The 19328-nt window shown below is 43.2% G+C and overlaps 3 protein-coding genes across 3 annotated transcripts; 1 reads left to right on the top strand and 2 right to left on the bottom strand.

The window, feature by feature from the left end:
• The first annotated feature begins 1248 nt into the window (after positions 1 to 1248).
• On the top strand, positions 1249 to 7050 carry LOC128736749 (uncharacterized). The gene has a single exon (XM_053831236.1). The coding sequence runs from the start codon at positions 1249 to 1251 to the stop codon at positions 7048 to 7050; it is 5802 nt and encodes a 1933-aa protein (XP_053687211.1).
• A 1316-nt stretch (positions 7051 to 8366) lies between these two features.
• On the bottom strand, positions 8367 to 9176 carry LOC128736748 (THO complex subunit 4-like). The gene has a single exon (XM_053831235.1). The coding sequence runs from the start codon at positions 9174 to 9176 to the stop codon at positions 8367 to 8369; it is 810 nt and encodes a 269-aa protein (XP_053687210.1).
• Positions 9177 to 13707: 4531 nt separating this feature from the next.
• LOC128736747 (THO complex subunit 4-like) lies at positions 13708 to 14517 on the bottom strand. The gene has a single exon (XM_053831234.1). The coding sequence runs from the start codon at positions 14515 to 14517 to the stop codon at positions 13708 to 13710; it is 810 nt and encodes a 269-aa protein (XP_053687209.1).
• Between the last annotated feature and the right edge of the window lie 4811 nt (positions 14518 to 19328).

Genomic DNA, 19328 nt, shown 5'->3' with positions numbered 1-19328 from the left:
AAAGATCCTTTTTAGAAGTTGTTAGTACGGAAGTACTCCGAATCCTTTCGTTGATCACGCCAATATGTAACCCGCAATTTTGGCCTTCCACTTGGAAACTCGTATATCGAAAACTATCATTTGTTCCAAAATAATGACTAAGGTTGAATTGTTGGAAGCTTATTATTAAAAATATAAACATAATTTATCATTGTTTCAAATATAATAAAATATTAAAATCAAAATGCCCAAAATACGTCAGCTTCGATTAAAAAATTAGAATAAATGGAAGCAATTTGCAATCTTTTCAAACTTATTCTAGGATGGAGCAATACTTCCAAACTACTACTAGTACTAAACTAAACTACTTCTTGGTGTCGCTGGGGTTCTCGATATCAACGTTACCAGATTTTGCTGAGGAAAAATCCGAAGTTTTATCACCACTTACGTTTCAAAATCAATAAAAAAGCGAAATTTAATCAACTTTCCTTGGCCCCGCTAGTTCCGCCAATGGTATTATCACAGACAAACAGACGTGACACTCGTGTTAATTCCATCGTCCATTCACAAACCACACATTTTCCATAAAAGCATGTTTCGCAACATGACCACACCGCGGCGCGCGAGTGTTGCTTCGAGTTTTCAGTATAAAACCATACAAATGTAAAAATCCTACAGCATAAAACCCTGCAAATGCAAGCTACTCCGCAACATACTGCAACTTATTGCAAAAAGAATATACCGAAATCGAAGTATGATATATGAAAAGGATACAAGTGTACCCGGTTTGTTGCGGCACCACTGGCAACCCTACCGGAGGTGAGAAGCGCTCCTGAACAGTGAGTGAAAACTGTCATCGCTACGACCTGTCATCGTGACGAATTGTCATCGACGGAAGTAAACGGAAGAAGAAAAATCAAACAAAAGGCTAATTGAAGTAAAGTGGTAGTGTAGGAGTTTTTTTATGATTAAATTGAAGTAATTAAAGAGAATTTGTGCTTTAAAAAGGTAAATTAACTTTAACTTAATTTGTAACATTGTAAATCCGTATGGAGAATGATTTTTAGGAGTTGAGAGATAGTCAAGTGAGGTTGAAAATTTCGGATGAAGTAACTAGCGTGAACTACTCATGTGGGTATAGATAATTACAAGTTATTGTTACAAAAAATGAAGTTAACTAAAATAAATGATTACAGTTTTTAGCTGTCTATGATCGAGAATCAAGCTGCTCAAAAAATTAGTTCCGGAAACGTCCGAACATTCTAAAAAATGAGTAAACCTCGGTCAAAGTCGAAGCAACCTAACCTCGAAGAGGATCCAGACAAAACGGCGTACAACTGTGCGATTTGTACTCGGCCGGATCACGAAGACACACATATGGTTTGCTGTGATCATTGTCAAAAATGGTACCACATCGGGTGTGTCGGTGCCACTGAAGCGGTGGAAAAAGAAGATGAATGGATATGTTCCGAGTGCCGTGGGTCCGGTACTGCTGCGGAAGAGGTAGATCCCGACCGCGAAGACGAAGAGATTGCAGCTGCAATGAAAGCGTTGGAACAGCAGAGGGAAAAGTTAAAGAAGAATCAGGCTCAGAAGCTTAAGCTGGCTCAAATGCAGTTAGACCTGGAACGAGAGAGGTCGGAAATGCGGTGGGATACAGAAAAGAAGATTCTGGAGATGAAAATTAAGGCAGAGACAGATTTTAATAATAAACGGGAATCCGAGCGTCAGAAGTTACAGCAGGAGTTAAAACAGCTCGTCGGAAAGCGATCCCAAGAGGAAAAGGAGCGAAAGAAGAGTTCGAAGAAGTCCGATGCCGTCGGGAAAAAAGAGGATATGGTGAATCCTAAAGCGTTCTGCGACAACAACGTGAACCATTCGACTCCTATTCCGTTAGCTGGACCTTCGGGGTTGAGTATCGGCAAAAAACATCCCAAACATGGAGGAGCACTGACGCCGGCTAAAGCCCAAACCGGTGATAGCAGCACTTCCGAATCGGAATCCAATAACAGCAGTCGTTCCGAGACGGAGTCTGATGAAGAGGAAACCGAAAGGAAAGGTAAGCGTGACATCGCTAGGATTGGACCGACCAAGGCGCAGTTGACAGCACGCCAGTTCTTGTCCCGCAAGCTTCCAACGTTTACCGGGCGGCCAGAAGAGTGGCCCATGTTTTTCAGCAGTTATCACACGTCCACCGAAGCATGTGGGTTTTCCAATCTGGAAAATTTAGCCCGTCTTCAAGAGTGCTTGAGGGGTGCAGCCAGAGACGCAGTTTGCAGTCGCCTTTTGTCACCGGATGCTGTGCCCCAAGTAATGGAGACGCTCCGTATGCTTTACGGACGCCCCGAGCAGCTTCTGGATACACTTTTAGCGAAAGTACGGAAGGCCGATCCGCCGAAGTCGGACAAGTTGACGTCGTTCATCACCTTCGGGGTGCTCGTCCAACAGCTTTGCGACCACCTCGAAGCATCGAAATTGGAGGACCACGTGAAAAACCCTATGCTCATCCGTGAGCTAGTAGAAAAACTGCCGGCGACTACGAAAATTGATTGGGTACGGTACAAGCGGCAAACAGCGACGGTGACACTGCGTACTTTGGCAGATTTTTTGTCCGATCTAGTATCCGCTGCAAGCGAAGTGGTCGACTACTCCGATACGTCGGCTCAAATCAGAGGTGGTAAAATGGGGAAAGCGAAGAATGCCACGAATAAGGAACAGGAGAGCTACGTCTACACACATGGTGGATTCGACGGTACCGGTGAAATAAATAAGCAAGGTCGAACACCCTGCGTCATGTGCAGACAAACAAATCATCGCTTACGTAATTGCGAGAACTTCCGCAAGCTCAGTGTGCCACAACGGAAGAAAGCGGTGGATAAATGGGAACTATGCCAGATATGCCTCAATGCTCACGGAAAAGCGAAGTGTAAGCTGAATATTCGCTGTACAGTGGGAGATTGCTCAGAGCGTCACAACAGCCTACTACATCCTGCCGAGGCTCAGTCGAACTGTAACACCCACAACGTTTTCAACAAGAATTCGATTCTTTTTAGGATGGTGCCGGTTCGGATATTCAACGGGGACAAGAGCGTTACGATAGTCGCGTTCCTAGATGAAGGATCGTCATATTCACTGGTCGACAGTTCGTTGGCTAGGAAGCTGCAATGCAACGGTACTACTCAGCCGCTACGTATCTCCTGGACCGCTGGGGTCTCTAGATTGGAAAAAGATTCACAGCGATTACGGTTGACGATCGCAGCGTGCGGTTCAAACGAAAAATTCATTTTGCGAGATGTGTACACCGTGAACAACCTAAAGTTGCCAGCACAGTCCATGAGTTTTGCTGACGTGGCCGGAAAATATCGACATTTAGAAGGATTACCTGTAGCCGATTATGCCCCGTCTCCACCGATGCTTCTGATTGGGCTCAAACACATCGAAATATTCGCCCCGTTGGAATCGCGCATCGGTCAACCAGGCGAACCGATTGCAGTCCGTTCCAAACTCGGTTGGTCGATCTACGGGCCACAAGGGTCAATCACCGGTGAAGGTTTTGTGGGACAACACTCGTGTGCCGGGTTGTCAAACGAAGAGTTGCACGATCTTCTCAAGTCGCAGTACGCTCTCGAAGAAAAGGGAATTTCGGTTGAGATGCTGCCAGAATCGGAGGAGGACAGAAGGGCACGAGACATTTTGGAGGAAAGGACAGTTCGTATCGGCGATGGCTTTATGACCGGATTGCTTTTCAAAGAAGAAAACCCCACGTTTCCGGACAGTCTACCGATGGCGTTGCGGCGCATGAAGAGTTTGGAGAAAAAACTGTCAACGAACCCACAATTGGAAGTGGCAGTAAAGCAACAAATTGTGCAGTACCTGGAGAAGGGCTACTGTCATAAAGCGACGAAGGAGGAGTTAAATTCTGCTGATCCAGAAAAGTGTTGGTACTTGCCGCTGAACGTCGTCGTCAACCCAAAGAAAAATAAAGTTCGCCTTGTATGGGACGCGGCGGCGGAAGTAAACGGGGTGTCACTTAACTCCAAATTAATGAAAGGACCGGACTACTTAACGTCGTTACCGTCCGTAATAGTCAAATGCCGGGAACATCTCGTCGGGTTTGGAGGTGACATCCGCGAGATGTTTCACCAGCTTAAGATCCGGCCGGAGGACAGGCAGGCCCAAATGTTCGTGTACCAGAACGAAATCTACGTGATGGACTGTGCGATATTCGGCGCTAGCTGCTCTCCTAGCATGGCGTTGTACGTAAAGGACAAAAATGCTCGAGATTTCGCCGACCAGTTCCCCGAAGCATACGAAGCGATCGTCCACAAACACTATGTGGACGATTACTTTGATAGCACTGACACCGTTGAAAAGGCAGTCCAGAGAGCGAGTGAGGTAAGATTTGTGCATTCTAAAGGGGGCTTCGAAATCAAGAGTTGGGTATCCAACTCCCCCATTTTCCTGGAGCGCATGGGGGAAACGGAAAATAAGGAGGCAATTCACATTGATTCGGCCAACCCCGAACGAGTCTTGGGTATAGTTTGGGACACAAGAGACGACGTTTTCACGTTCACAACGAAGATGCGTGACTCGTTGTTACCGTATTTATACGACGAACAGGTGCCTACAAAGCGTGTAGTGCTTAGCTGCGTCATGAGTCTTTTTGACCCTCTAGGACTACTGGCACCGTTCACCTTCTATGCGAAGGCGCTGATCCAAATTCTGTGGCGAATGGGCTGTGAGTGGGATCAAGTCATCGAAGGCGAAGCACTCGAAAACTGGAAATTGTGGACGGGTCACTTAGCTGATGTTGAGGCGGTGCAAATTCCTCGGTACTACTTCGGCGATGGGTTATCTCTCGACTACTCAACGTTGCAACTACACATTTTCGCAGACGCAAGCGAAAAGGCATACGGATGTGTAGGCTATTTTCGCATCCTGGCTGGTGGTATCCCTCGGTGTGCGCTGGTACAGGCGAAATCAAAGGTCGCTCCGATCAAACAAGTGTCGATCCCCCGGATGGAACTGATGGCAGCCGTCTTGGGATGTCGTCTGGCAGACACAATCAAAGAGAATCACAGCTTGACAGTAACGCAAGTTTTCTATTGGACGGACTCCCGCACCGTGCAGTCATGGATTGTCTCCGACCAACGGAAATATAAGCCGTTCGTGGCATTCCGGATCGGGGAGATCATCAGCCGGTCACAGCCATCGGAATGGCGTTGGCTGCCAACCAAGTTAAATGTAGCAGACCAATTGACCAAGTGGAACAAAGGCCCACAGCTGGTTTCTTGGTTCCGGGGTCCACAGTTCTTGTATGGACCAGAGTCTGAGTGGCCGCAGCATCGATCCACGAAACCGAATGTAGAGGAAGAGATGCGAACGGCGTTTTTGTTACACGACATCGAAGTACAAGCTCAGTTAGTGGACGTGTCCAGATTTTCCAAGTGGAACGTGCTCGTCAGAACGCTGGCATGTGTGAAGAGGTTTATCGACAATCTACGGACCAAGAGGCTAGGAAAGGCTATCGAAACAGTTCCAGCATCAACGAACGTCAAAGCGTTGGTCATGACGAAGTTGCAGACGATCGTGAAACCATTGACCCGTGAGGAGTATCAAGTGGCAGAGAGAGCGCTGTTGAAGCTTGCTCAGGTTGAAGCGTTCCCGGACGAGGTTAGAGTTTTGCTGAAGAGTCGTCGCACAGAGGGATCAACTGGAGTCAAACTCGAGAAGAGCAGTCCTCTCTACAAAGTTTCGCCGATGTTAGATGAGTTCGATGTGATTAGAATGGAAGGAAGATTATCAACAGCTGAGTTTCTTCCGTTCGAACTGCGTTTCCCGATAGTACTACCGAAGGGCCACCATATCACGCGGAAACTTCTGGAACACTACCATCAAAAGCTCGGCCACGCAGGACGAGAGACGGTCACTAACGAAGTGCGCCAGAGGTTCTATATACCACATCTTCGAGCCGAAGTCAGGAAGGTGATGGACAGTTGTATGAGGTGCAAAACTAGAAAATGCAAACCGGAAGCACCAAGGATGGCACCGTTACCTGTGCAACGCGTAACTCCCAATCGTCGTCCGTTCAGCTTTACTGGGGTGGACTTCTTCGGTCCTTTGCAGGTTACCGTTGGTCGGCGTGTAGAGAAGCGATGGGTGGCATTGTTTACCTGCCTTGTCACAAGAGCAATCCACCTAGAAGTAGCCCATAGTTTGTCAAGCCAGGCATGCTTGATGGCGATCCGGCGTTTTGCGTGTCGAAGAGGAATGCCAACGGAGTTTTTCTCAGACAATGGGACGAACTTCGTAGCGGCGAGTAAGGAGGTGATGAAGAACATCGGTATGAGCTGTAGCGAAGTATTCACGGATGCGAGGACGAGGTGGAACTTCAATCCACCAGCAGCCCCCCATATGGGCGGGGCTTGGGAACGACTGGTGCGATCAGCGAAAGAAGCGTTATCAGCGATGAACGACGGGCGAAAGCTGACAGACGAGGTATTGCTGACGGTTCTGGCCGAGGCTGAAGACGCGATCAACTCGAGACCGTTGACATACATGCCGCAGGGGACGGATACAGAGGAAGCATTGTCACCCAATCACTTCCTTCGCGGCTACCCTCCAGGTGGCACAGAATCGTATGTTGTTTCAGCGAGCGAAGCGGAAGCGTTGAAGGACAGCTATAAGCGGTCCCAGTTGTTATCGGACAAGCTTTGGCAACGGTGGTTGTTGGAGTACTTACCGTATATTAACAAGCGGACCAAGTGGTACGACAATCAAAAACCGATCGAGCCTGGTGCCGTAGTTTACCTTGCAGACAACGAGAATAGAAAGACGTGGATTCGAGGAATCGTGGAGAAGGTTATCGAGGGCATCGACGGGCGCGTTAGGCAAGCGATAGTGCGGACAACCAAGGGTGTCTACAAACGCCCGGTAGCTAAGTTGGCGGTGCCTGAAGTAGGAGAGCGTAAAACTGGTTCTAGTGGTGGACCCTCACCAGAATTACGGGGCGGGGCTGTTGCGGCACCACTGGCAACCCTACCGGAGGTGAGAAGCGCTCCTGAACAGTGAGTGAAAACTGTCATCGCTACGACCTGTCATCGTGACGAATTGTCATCGACGGAAGTAAACGGAAGAAGAAAAATCAAACAAAAGGCTAATTGAAGTAAAGTGGTAGTGTAGGAGTTTTTTATGATTAAATTGAAGTAATTAAAGAGAATTTGTGCTTTAAAAAGGTAAATTAACTTTAACTTAATTTGTAACATTGTAAATCCGTATGGAGAATGATTTTTAGGAGTTGAGAGATAGTCAAGTGAGGTTGAAAATTTCGGATGAAGTAACTAGCGTGAACTACTCATGTGGGTATAGATAATTACAAGTTATTGTTACAAAAAATGAAGTTAACTAAAATAAATGATTACAGTTTTTAGCTGTCTATGATCGAGAATCAAGCTGCTCAAAAAATTAGTTCCGGAAACGTCCGAACACGGTTGATCAATTGAGGGTTAAAAAAGCACTACTGTGTAAAGTCGTCAAAGAATGCAATTTCGTAATTTTTTCAGATTTTGGAATTAAAGTTAAGTGTTGCGTTTTGTATTTGAACTGTAACAGTTAATATTCGTCAACATAAAACTTCAGTCTTGATAAATTTTTCCGAAGGAATTGACATCGATAATTTAGCGCAAATTAAATTCTCTCTGGCCGTCTTGTTATATGGGGAAACTTCACGATATCAATTTTATGATCTATTATATTACTGTTATTTTTCCAATACGAGAAAAATAACAGTAATCTAATAGTCAACTTCATACCTCTTACGAAAAAACAGATTTCCGGAGACTATTTGAGGGCCAAATTTGATTTGATTGCCAAATGATTCAGTTTACTGAAACTAGAAAAAAAACACAATTAAAATGCCACCAGTTCCATTCCATCGTTTAGAAACTGTTAACGTTGTACGCTATGGATTAACTAGTATTTTTCGACTGAGATATAACAACAGCTAATAAAAGTACACATTCGTAGAAGCCCTGATGAAGCTCCAAATCCGGATCGAAACGTTGGCGTAAAAAGGAAAATATAACGTCTACTATAATTTAATGACTGAACGGCCAAAATAGTTCGATAGTTGTAGCCTATGGTGGACTGGTATGGAAAAAATACTCTATTTCTTGGATGTGTTTCCAAACCGCAATAAAAAAAAGAAAATCATTAAAAATATTTATAGTTTTATTTTTTACATGTAGATAAGAGATCAACAGTTTTTACTTAATGTGGCGGTGCCTTTTTAATTTATTTACACAAACAAAAATTGTGCACGTCATGATCTTAAGAGTGGTTAAGAAGATTCTAATGATCGCGTTCTATGTTGGTGCTTTTTCACACTTTCACACACACTCTTTAAAGTACGCATCTAGTTCAGCATCTAACTCCTCCGCTGTTATTGTTTTTTTCCTTTGCTGCTGGCGGGGAACTCCACCTCGATGATTCGTTCGGTTGCCTCCTCTTGACGGTCCACTGCTAACGTTTCTGCGTGGTGAACGAGTAGGAGCACTTCCGCCACCCAGCCGAGGCACGCGAGATGATGGGATATCCGAAGTCGCTAGTTCTATGCTCATTGGCCGTCCATCCAACGGAACTCCATTGTACTGTTTCATTGCTTTTATTGCGTCATCCCGACGTTCGAACACAACGTCTGCTGTGCCCAGTGATCTACCCGATCGATCATAATGCATTGTTGCGCTTTTCAAAGGTCCACAACCTGCAAACAGTTCGTTTATGTTAGACTCTGATACGCCGAAGTCCAGGTTTGATACCATCAGCTTGGTGTTGCCCTGTCCGACAGGTCCTCCTATTCCTAAGTTCTTATTCCTAAATTCGGCTGCCGCCAAAAGACGATCTCGCAGGTCATGCTTCAGAGCGCTGGCATGCTTCCAAGCGCTGTTCACATCGCCTCGTGTGTTTTTCGAACGTTGAATTCCGCCTCGGTTGCGCCCCATTAGGACACCGCCGCCACCAGCTGAGGGACCACGATTCGAATGTGGTTGTCCACCACCAGATGATCCATTATGAGTACGCTTTGTTCTTGGTCCGCTACCTCTTTCGCCGGAATGAGAGACTCCTCCACGATTACCGCCACGCTGTGGCTGCTGCGATTTGATGATATCTTCCAAACTCATTTCGATTTTGTCTGTCATTTTGATACTCGGTTTTGTTTTTTCCTATAAGCCACGATAACTCAAAACTATTTCACCAACAATACGAGCAAACCACTTGTAATAATCAAATAATACTGAATTAGCAAACAATTAAAACTTCTCGCAGTTCTATGACCAGAAAAAAACTAAGTTGAACGATTAGCCTTGTCGTGCTTTGTGGCCGTATAAGCAGAGACGGACATATATATATAGTTGCTAGGATTTTTAAAATAGTTACCTATATTACCTAAACCTACCTATAGTTACCTAAACTAAATTACCTGCCTAGCGTTCTATCGGTCTTATCCCATGCGTTTGCTGTCTCGTTTTACCTAGGGTGGTATGTTGCTGCTTCGTCGTAATTACCTACTCCCGTCCTATCCAACACAAAGTATTAAAAACATCAGCGATTTTTATGATACACAATGCAAAATTAGTTATTCCCTAATATTTTAGTTTGTTGGCTATCATACGCGATCAATCAAAGTGAGCTGAGTTCTATTTAAATGCTTTTGACGTAGGACTACGTCTTTGTTTACTATACTGGGACTGGGTAGCCTTTGTGAAAACGAAAATAGAAGTGTAACGTTTGAATGAAAGATTTAAAATGCTAATAACAACTAAACTACTGAACGAAACTGAACAATTTATATGTCGTTGGATAGATAAAATTACCAGCAATTTTTTAAGGGTGTAAGAGTAAATAAAATTGTATGCAAAGTTATTGATCAGTTATTGAGATTTGAGGAGGAACGCTTCTCTGGAAAACCTAAAAAACAAATAGATTTAAAAAAAAAAGCCCGCCATTTTGATAATTTTCCGAATTTTCTATTATTTCAATTATATTAATTCGAAATCATCATTCAAATCCGTTCTCCGATACTCCATTGATTTCCACAAAGTAAGTGTTTTCTAGTGAGCATTCACGCGCCCAGTTGCCAACAGTTTAACGGGTGGCAACTAAAATCTTTTTCACAAGCTGTCAAAAAAAAGACAAAGATAAGGGTAGGCGGGGCAAGACCGCCCACTTAAGCAAAACCACCTGTGTAAAAAAAGTTGTAGCTCAATTTCTAATTTATCTGCTTTAAATGAACAATTGATCTATTACCTACATGTAAAAAATAAAAACATAAATATCTGTAACGATTTTCTATTTTTTATTGCGATTTGAAAACACGTCCAAAAAATAGAGTATTTTTTCCATGCGGGGTGAAGCACGCCCACTAACGGGGCAGAACCGCCATAGCGTATAACTTTAACAATATTCAACCGATTTGAACGAAACTGGTGACATTGGATTCGTGAATTTATCTAATTTAAATAAATTAAATCAGTTTGACATCAAACAATACATGTTTCCCCGAGATTCGCAATTTCGAAAGAGTGTCCGGCAACCACTCGTATTGGAAGATTATCAGTAGTATAGGTACCAACTGTCTTGAAATTGATACCGTGTAGTTTCCTTAGACAACAAGATGGATCGGGTTAGGTATCATGGAGTCAATCTTTAAGGACTAGAGAGGATCTAAGATAAAATATAACAATATGGGTAATAAAGTTCCTGCAATTGATCCGGTAAGTCATTTTTTGACATTTCAAATTGCTCTGATTGATGAACCAGATACATATTATTTTTGCATTGCTAAGAAAGTTTGCTATATTTTCATAAAAAAATGTTTATTCCGTGATATTTGTTCCAAGAGGGAGGAATTATTGAAAACAACTATATCCGAGAAAACAAAGAAATGTCCATAGCGCTCGCAGGGAAAATTGGCGATTTAGATTTTTTCAAACAGTCTACCAGCTACAAGTTAAGCACATTTACATTGTTTTATGTAAATCTGAGATTCTTTGGTCCAAACTATGCAATTATTTTATCCCTGTGGCAACTATATTGCCACCAACAAAAAGTTTTTATTTTGCTTCTATAATTATATTGATGTCATTATAGACGCAAAACAAATATTTTTCGTTGGTGGCAATATAATTGCCACGGCCTTATAAAGGGTTAAAAATCTCCTTATCGTACTAGCATTATGAACGACAGTCTTGCGCCGTTCGTTGTGGGCGGTTTTACCCCCAAATGACCGATTTACACATATCACTATTATTTCAACAAAACTGCATGAACAGTTACATAATTTAGGTACTGTCGGATGAAGGCAGGATCAGAGATGCGATATGGGTTGGATGTACTGAAAGTTTTAACGTTTTGAATAAAATAAACCCTATGTTCTGCGGGAAAAAGGTTATAAAAAACGAAACGATTATAACGAAAAATCTGTTTTTATTTATTTCTCCGATAGTTTATACGATATTGCTGTACAAGGTATTGTAAAATATTGCGTACGCATTCAGTAATATGACTGTCATCAACATTTAACACCAATTTGAGCAAGGCCCTGTAAAACCATGGTGGGCGGCTTTACCCCGGCGGGCGTTGTTACCCCGTTTACCCTTACATGAAGAAGATCTGATTTACCGAAATTAAAGATACATAATCCATTGTTGAAAAAAAATTAGTGTACATTTGAAAACGGTCCGTAATCGGCTAATCGGCGAAGCTTTCGTTTGACGTCGTAACAGGTGCGTTGTACGGCCGTCATGTCAACTTTGCGAATGCATCTCTTGATTCTACCAATCAACTGTTTGCAATTCGTGACTCTCCAGTTATTTTTGTACACCAAGGAACTCAAAATCCCGAAGAAATTTTCGATTGGGCGCACTGAGACAGATTTTTCGGGTCGTGGTTTTTGGGTAAAAATGCGATCAAAATTTTCTTCAAACATTCGTCTGGTGCATCCTAATTGATAGCCAAACGAGAGGGCTTGTTGTTGAAGAAACGAGAAAGAGAACCAGGTCCTTCTGCGTCCATAATTTTGGCTGGTCTTCCACTACCTTGCTTGCGAATAGCTGTTGGGCATCTTAGGATATGGTAAACAGTCGAAGCCGCAACATATTTGCTTTTTAAATGTTAAACCATATACTTTTTGCCGAAATTTCATTTGCAGTTCGTAGAGTGACTATATACAGAGTGGCGACAATGTCAAAATTGGAATGATAATTATCTGTCAGTGTCATTCCAATCGAGCAGACGACCTATCCAACGCGTATGCAGGAAAGAGAAAGAAAACCCTTGGAAAAACCGCATTGCATACATTTGGGATGACTTGTCGCCACTCTGTATATAGTCACTCTAGCAGTTCGAAGAAGTGTACAACTCGCACCCGAAATGCTTCTTGTTTCGACGCCATTTGTAGCAAAACTGGGCAAGCATAAACAAAACAAAAATATTAACAAAAAGAGGAGAAAGAGAGCTAGCACATACATACTCTCATTTCTCTCTAACCTCGTTTGTTGTTGAGCATAAGGGCTGCGAAAAAATTCCAAAATTTTAGTTGCCACCCGTTAATAATCACTATTTTTGCATTCAAAAATTCCATAATACGTGTTCAAATAGGTTGTATTTTTTATCGACTGGATTCAATTGTAACTGTTAATATTCGGCAGGGCAGTCTTCGAAGACATTTATCAAGACTGAAGTTTGATGTTTTCCCGACGTTTCGATACTTTGTTGGTGTCTTTTTCAAGGGATAATATTAGGAACAAGAGCCATACAAAAAGAACATGCCGAAATCGAAGTATGATATATGAAAAGGGTACAGGTCTACTAGGTTGATCAATTGAGGGTTAAAAAAAGCATTACTCTGTAAAGTCGTCAAATAATGCAATTTCGTAATTTTTTTCAGATTTTAAAATTTAAGTTAAGCGTTGCGTTTTGTATTTGAACTGTAACTGTTAATATTCGGCAGGACAGTCTTCGTCAACATCAAACTTCAATCTTGATAAATTTTTCCGAAGGAATTGAAATCGATGATTTAGCGCAAATTAAATTCTCTCTGGCCGTCTTGTTATAAGGGGAAACTTCACGATATCAATTTTATGATCTATTATATTACTGTTATTTTTCCAATACGAGAAAAATAACAGTATTATAAAAGTCAACTTCATACCTCTTACGAAAAAACAGATTTCCGGAGACTATTTGAGGGCCAAATTTGATTTGATTGCCAAATGATTCAGTTTACTGAAACTAGAAAAAACAGAATTAAAATGCCACCAGTTCCATTCCATCGTTTAGAAACTGTTAACGTTGTGCGCTATGGATTAACTAGTATTTTTCGACTGCGATATAACAACAGCTAATAAAAGTACACATTCGTAGAAGCCCTGATTTGGCCCTGAACGGCCAAAATCCCAATCATTCGATAGTTGTACGCTATGGTAGACTGGTATGGAAAAAATACTCTATTTCTTGGATGTGTTTCCAAACCGCAATAAAAAAAAGAAAATCATTAAAAATATTTATAGTTTTATTTTTTACATGTAGGTAAGAGATCAACAGTTTTTACTTAATGTGGCGGTGCCTTTTTAATTTATTTACACAAACAAAAATTGTGCACGTCATGATCTTAAGAGTGGTTAAGAGGATTCTAATGATCGCGTTCTATGTTGGTGCTTTTTCACACTTTCACACACACTCTTTAAAGTACGCATCTAGTTCAGCATCTAATTCCTCCGCTGTTATTGTTTTTTTCCGTTGCTGCTGGCGGGGATCTCCACCTCGATGACTCGTTCGGTTGCCTCCTCTTGACGGTCCACTGCTAACGTTTCTGCGTGGTGAACGAGTAGGAGCACTTCCGCCACCCAGCCGAGGCACACGAGATGATGGGATATCCGAGGTCGCTAGTTGTATGCTCATCGGCCGTCCATCCAACGGAACTCCATTGTACTGTTTCATTGCTTTTATTGCGTCAAACCGACGTTCGAACACAACGTCTGCTGTGCCCAGTGATCTACCCGATCGATCATAATGCATTGATGCGCTTTTCAAAGGTCCACAACCGACAAACAGTTCGTTTATGTTAGACTCTGATACGCCGAAGTCCAGGTTTGATACCATCAGCTTGGTGTTGCCCTGTCCGACAGGTCCTCCTATTCCTAAGTTCCTATTCCTAAGTTCGGCTGCCGCCAAAAGACGATCTCGCAGGTCATGCTTGAGAGCGCTGGCATGCTTCCAAGCGCTGTTTACATCGCCTCGTGTGTTTTTCGAACGTTGAATTCCGCCTCGGTTGCGTCCCTTTAGGACACCGCCGCCACTAGCTGAGGGACCACGATTCGAATGTGGTTGTCCACCACCAGATGATCCATTATGAGTACGCCTTGTTCTTGGTCCGCTACCTCTTTCGCCGGAATGAGAGACTCCTCCACGATTACCGCCACGCTGTGGCTGCTGCGATTTGATGATATCTTCCAAACTCATTTCGATTTTGTCTGTCATTTTGATACTCGGTTTTGTTTTTTTCCTATAAGCCACGATAACTCAAAACTATTTCACCAACAATACGAGCAAACCACTTGTAATAATCAAATAATACTGAATTAGCAAACAATTAAAACTTTTCGCAGTTCTATCGACCAGAAAAAAACTAAGTTGAACGATTAGCCTTGTCGAGCTTTGTGGCCGTATAAGCAGAGACGGACATATATATAGTTGCCAGGATTTTTAAAATCGTTACCTATATTACCTAAACCTACCTATAGTTACCTAAACTAAATTACCTGCCTAGCGTTCTATCGGTCTTATCCCATGCGTTTGCTGTCTCGTTTTACCTAGGGTATGTTGCTGCTTCGTCGTAATTACCTACTCCCGTCCTATCCAACACAAATTATTAAAAATATCAGCGATTTTTATGATACACAATGCAAAATTAGTTATTCCCTAATATTTTAGTTTGTTGACTATCATACGCGATCAATCAAAGTGAGCTGAGTTCTATTTAAATGCCTTTTTTTCATTAAAGAATTCCTAGCAGCCAAATTTCTTACTTTTTTTTCATGCGACGAAGAAGAAAATGTCGACCAATCGGTTCAATTTCCGTCATTCATAAAATGAAAACAACTCACGCAACGCATTGTCGTTATTTTGCAGCCGGGAAAACTTGCTTGGCCAGCAGAAATTTTGCAGAATAACATTTGTCATGCCGTCCTACACAAATACATGCGCGCTAGCTTCGTAAACATTATTGTGATTTTTAGTTCGGACGATGAAAAATTTTGATGGACGGATTTTAAAACGGTACGACGAATTTTAGAAATAAAGTCAGTCGCGTAATTTCAATAAAATCCTTTTCTAATCGCTTTTTAATGAATTCAAAGTGAACGGATCGGAAGGTAAATATGTTTGAGTCAAATCAGCACAAGAACTTTTGGGGTATTCATTAAATCCACTTAAGAAATGATGAAAATTAGAGTGGCTTTCGTTTTTTTTTTTTTTGTATGCCAGAAGGGCATTGGGTTAAAAGGCCACTGCGACAGTCTTAATGATCGTCTTTTGTGGCAGGCCCCGATTGCTGTACACAGTTTACGGATCGCTCATACCCATTGATGGAGTTGAGCGGAATAGTTGTAATCCTGTGCCCCAATTCGGTACTACATGGTTTATAAAGCCAATGACCGTTTTGGGATTTAGGCTCCATACCTGATATGGAGTAAGAAGGAAACTTCCTAAGAAGTTGTGCCTTGATAATGCAAGAGCTCCGCAATAGCAGAGCAGATGCGCTGAACTTTCAGGTTCAGAGTTACAAAAGCGGCAGGTGTCAGATGATAGATACCTTGCCGATATTCTTTAAATGATGTTCTGTGTCCTGTTAGGAGTCCCGTGATCGTGCGTAGTTCACTACGAGTTAAATGGAGTAGTTTTTTAGCTACTGCAGGGTTTGGGTAGATAAACTGTTTAGCTTGTCTACAACCCTGTGTTTGATTCCAACGGGATGCTATTTCTAGCTTTTCCCATGTCATCAGTTCGCCTTTCACGGCGGATGTGGAGGTGCCCAGAAACGGTTCAGGACCAATAAATTGCTGAGCTGATCCTTGTCTTGCTAGGTTGTCAGCAAATTCATTGCCCTCGATTCCGCAGTGACCGGGCACCCAAAGTAATAAAACTTTGTTTTGGCGGGAGAGTTCCCTCAATGCTGTGCTGCACTCCCAAACTAATTTGGACACGCATTTGGCGGACTTGAGAGCCAGTAGTGCTGCTTGGCTGTCCGTGAAGATACCGATTTTCGCATGCCTGTACTTTCGTTTCAAGCATATTGTCGCACAGATGTATATGGCATATACTTCTGCTTGAAAAACGGTGGGCCACTTTCCTAATGAGATAGTTTCCCTGATGCCGGGTCCGTAGACTCCGGAGCCTGTGCAGGCCCCCATTTTTGAACCATCTGAAAAAAACAGATAGTTCCAGATGGAAGATCTGGCCCTCCATTATTCCACATTGAGCGATCTGTTTCAATCACCTCATATGGAACGTCCATATTGGGCCTGGCTTCCATGCAGTCAGAGACTGAAGTTACTAAGGGTGTCAGATTGAATTCCCGAAGTATGCGAAGATGACCGATTTGGTCACCTTCGAGTATGGTTTTACTCCTTTGCAACCGTAGTGCGCCGAGCTATGCTTCCTTCTTCACATGAAGATGCAAAGGCAGTAAGCATAGCATTGCCTCCATGGCTGCAGTAGGTGTTGTACGCATGGCACTGGTAACTGTAAGACAGGCCAGGCGCTGAACTTTGTTTAGTTTGGCTTGGGCTGTCACCTCATTCACCTTTGGCCACCATACGACTGCAGCATAGGTTATCCTAGGCCGTGCAATAGTAGTATATGACCAGAAGGCTAGTTGAGGTTTCAATCCCCAGGTTTTGCCAAACAGTGACCTGCATGCCCAGATAGCCGAAGTTGCTTTCTTAACAGCATAATCTAGGTGGGCAGCCCAGTTCAGTTTTTTATCGAGAATTATTCCGAGGTGTTTGACTTCATTACTGAAGCCCAGTCTGACACCATTCAGTATAGGCGGAGTAATGGTATGTTTCCTTCGCCTAGTGAATGGTATAACGACTGTTTTGGTGGGATTTACATTAAGTCCCTCTTGTGAGCACCATAACATGGTGGTGTTTAGAGCTCCTTGCAAGCGACTTGACAGTACTGCGTCAAACTTTCCTCTGACGATAAGTACAACGTCGTCGGCGTAAGCAATGGTCTCATAACCAAGCTGTGACAGCTTGTGAAGGAGTGCGTCGGCCACCAGTGACCAGAGCAGGGGGGAGAGAACTCCTCCCTGTGGACATCCTTTGATCACCGAAATCGTGACCGACGTATCTCCAAATGATGCTGTAATTTGTCTGCTCGAGAGCATTGCTTGAATCCAGCTCATTGTAGTGTGGTCGATTCTCTTTTGACAGAGAGCCGTATTAATTGACGCAAAGGACGTGTTATCGAAAGCGCCTTCAATATCAAGAAAAGCACAAAGTGCCGTCTCTTGATATTTGAGCGATTTCTCAATTAACGTCACTAAGCAGTGCAGTGCGGTTTCCGTAGATTTACCGTGTTGGTATGCATGTTGATTTACATGTAACGGAGAGTTTTTTAAAAACTCATTGCGGATATAATTATCCGTGATTTTCTCCATCAGCTTAAGAAGCGTTGAAGTCAGACTTATCGGTCTGAAAGCCTTAGGCATGGTTTTGTCTTTTTTGCCAGCCTTAGGTATGAACACCACCCTTACTTTCCGCCAATTCTCTGGGATATACCCCAAAGTGAAACTGGCTCGAAAGAGGTTGATGAGCTCGGACATTATAACACCGTCCGTTTTTTGTAGGAAAATGGGTAGAATACCATCCGGACCTGGAGATTTCATTGGTTCAAAAGAGCTGAGTGCCCAATTGATCGAGGCCTCCGTAAACAATCGGCGTGCAAGTAGAACCGAATCATTTGGCACATTGTGTAATGACCCATTCCACTGATGCTCGCCTATGTTTTGCCCAGTGGTCACTGTCGAACCAGGGAAGTGCGTGTTCATCAGAACTTCGACAGTGACCACTGGGCAAAACATAGGCGAGCATCAGTGGAATGGGTCATTACACAATGTGCCAAATGATTCGGTTCTACTTGCACGCCGATTGTTTACGGAGGCCTCGATCAATTGGGCACTCAGCTCTTTTGAACCAATGAAATCTCCAGGTCCGGATGGTATTTGTTGTTAATTTGTAATAATTTACATTTAGATGCCGGCGACATAAACGAGGCAGGTGGCTGCATCGTAAGCCCGTGACGGATCGTATCTGAAAACTTTCTGAATATTTCGGGTTTCGATATCGGTGAATATCGAAGTATCGATATTTTGGTTGCGATATACTCATTACTCAGTATCGGATCGGTCCGATATATTGCGATACCAGATATCGATACTTTGGCTTTCGATTCCCATCCCTAATCCTCTTTTTTCAATTGCCCTAGACCATTGCAATGGTCCTTTGACATCGCTTTCTGCAGACGCGTAGCCTCTGGCAGAGTTTGAATGCTTTCGCAAAATTTGACTCGTGATTTCCTTTTGGCTTTGCGTAGCTCAGCGTTGTATTTGGTGAGGGAAGCTCTGTAGTCTTCCCAGTTAGACGTGATTTTGGCCCTGTTGAACAGACGCCTTGCCTTCCGACGGAGATTGCTAAGCGTCTCATTCCACCAGGGCACATCACGGCAAACTGTTCGCGTGTTTACGGGACAGTTTGTGTTATACGCGTCTGTGATCCTACATTGCAGGTCACTAGCGGCGATATCCAGCTCAACTGGAGTTCGTATATTATTGTGACAGGAATTACGTGAGGCAATCAGATGATCCCTAAACGAACTCCAATTAGTTTTCCTCGGATTCCTGAATTGTTCACTCTTTAGAGGATTAGCCTCGATGTCGAAAATGATATGTCTGTGGTCTGATAAACTTGGTTCATCAGAGACATGCCAATTTTTGACTTTCTCAGCTATAGAGGCGCTACATAGAGTAAGGTCTAGGACCTCTTGTCTGATAGCGGTTATAAAGGTGGGGTCATTCCCTACATTGATTACATTGACATCGTTAGAAGTAAGATATTCAAGTAGGTACTCACCCCTGTTGTTTGTGTCCGAGCTGCCCCATATCGTGTGGTGCGCATTTGCGTCGCAGCCTATCACGTACGGCTTGTTGACTGCTCTGCAGTACCGCACAAGTTCAGCAACCTCGGGCGGTGGTATTTCGTCCTTGTCCCCTGGAAAGTAGGCGGACG

The sequence above is a fragment of the Sabethes cyaneus genome, chromosome 2 (genome assembly GCF_943734655.1).
Source record: "Sabethes cyaneus chromosome 2, idSabCyanKW18_F2, whole genome shotgun sequence".
NCBI lineage: Eukaryota > Metazoa > Arthropoda > Insecta > Diptera > Culicidae > Sabethes > Sabethes cyaneus.
This window is presented reverse-complemented; position numbering and strand designations above follow the sequence as displayed.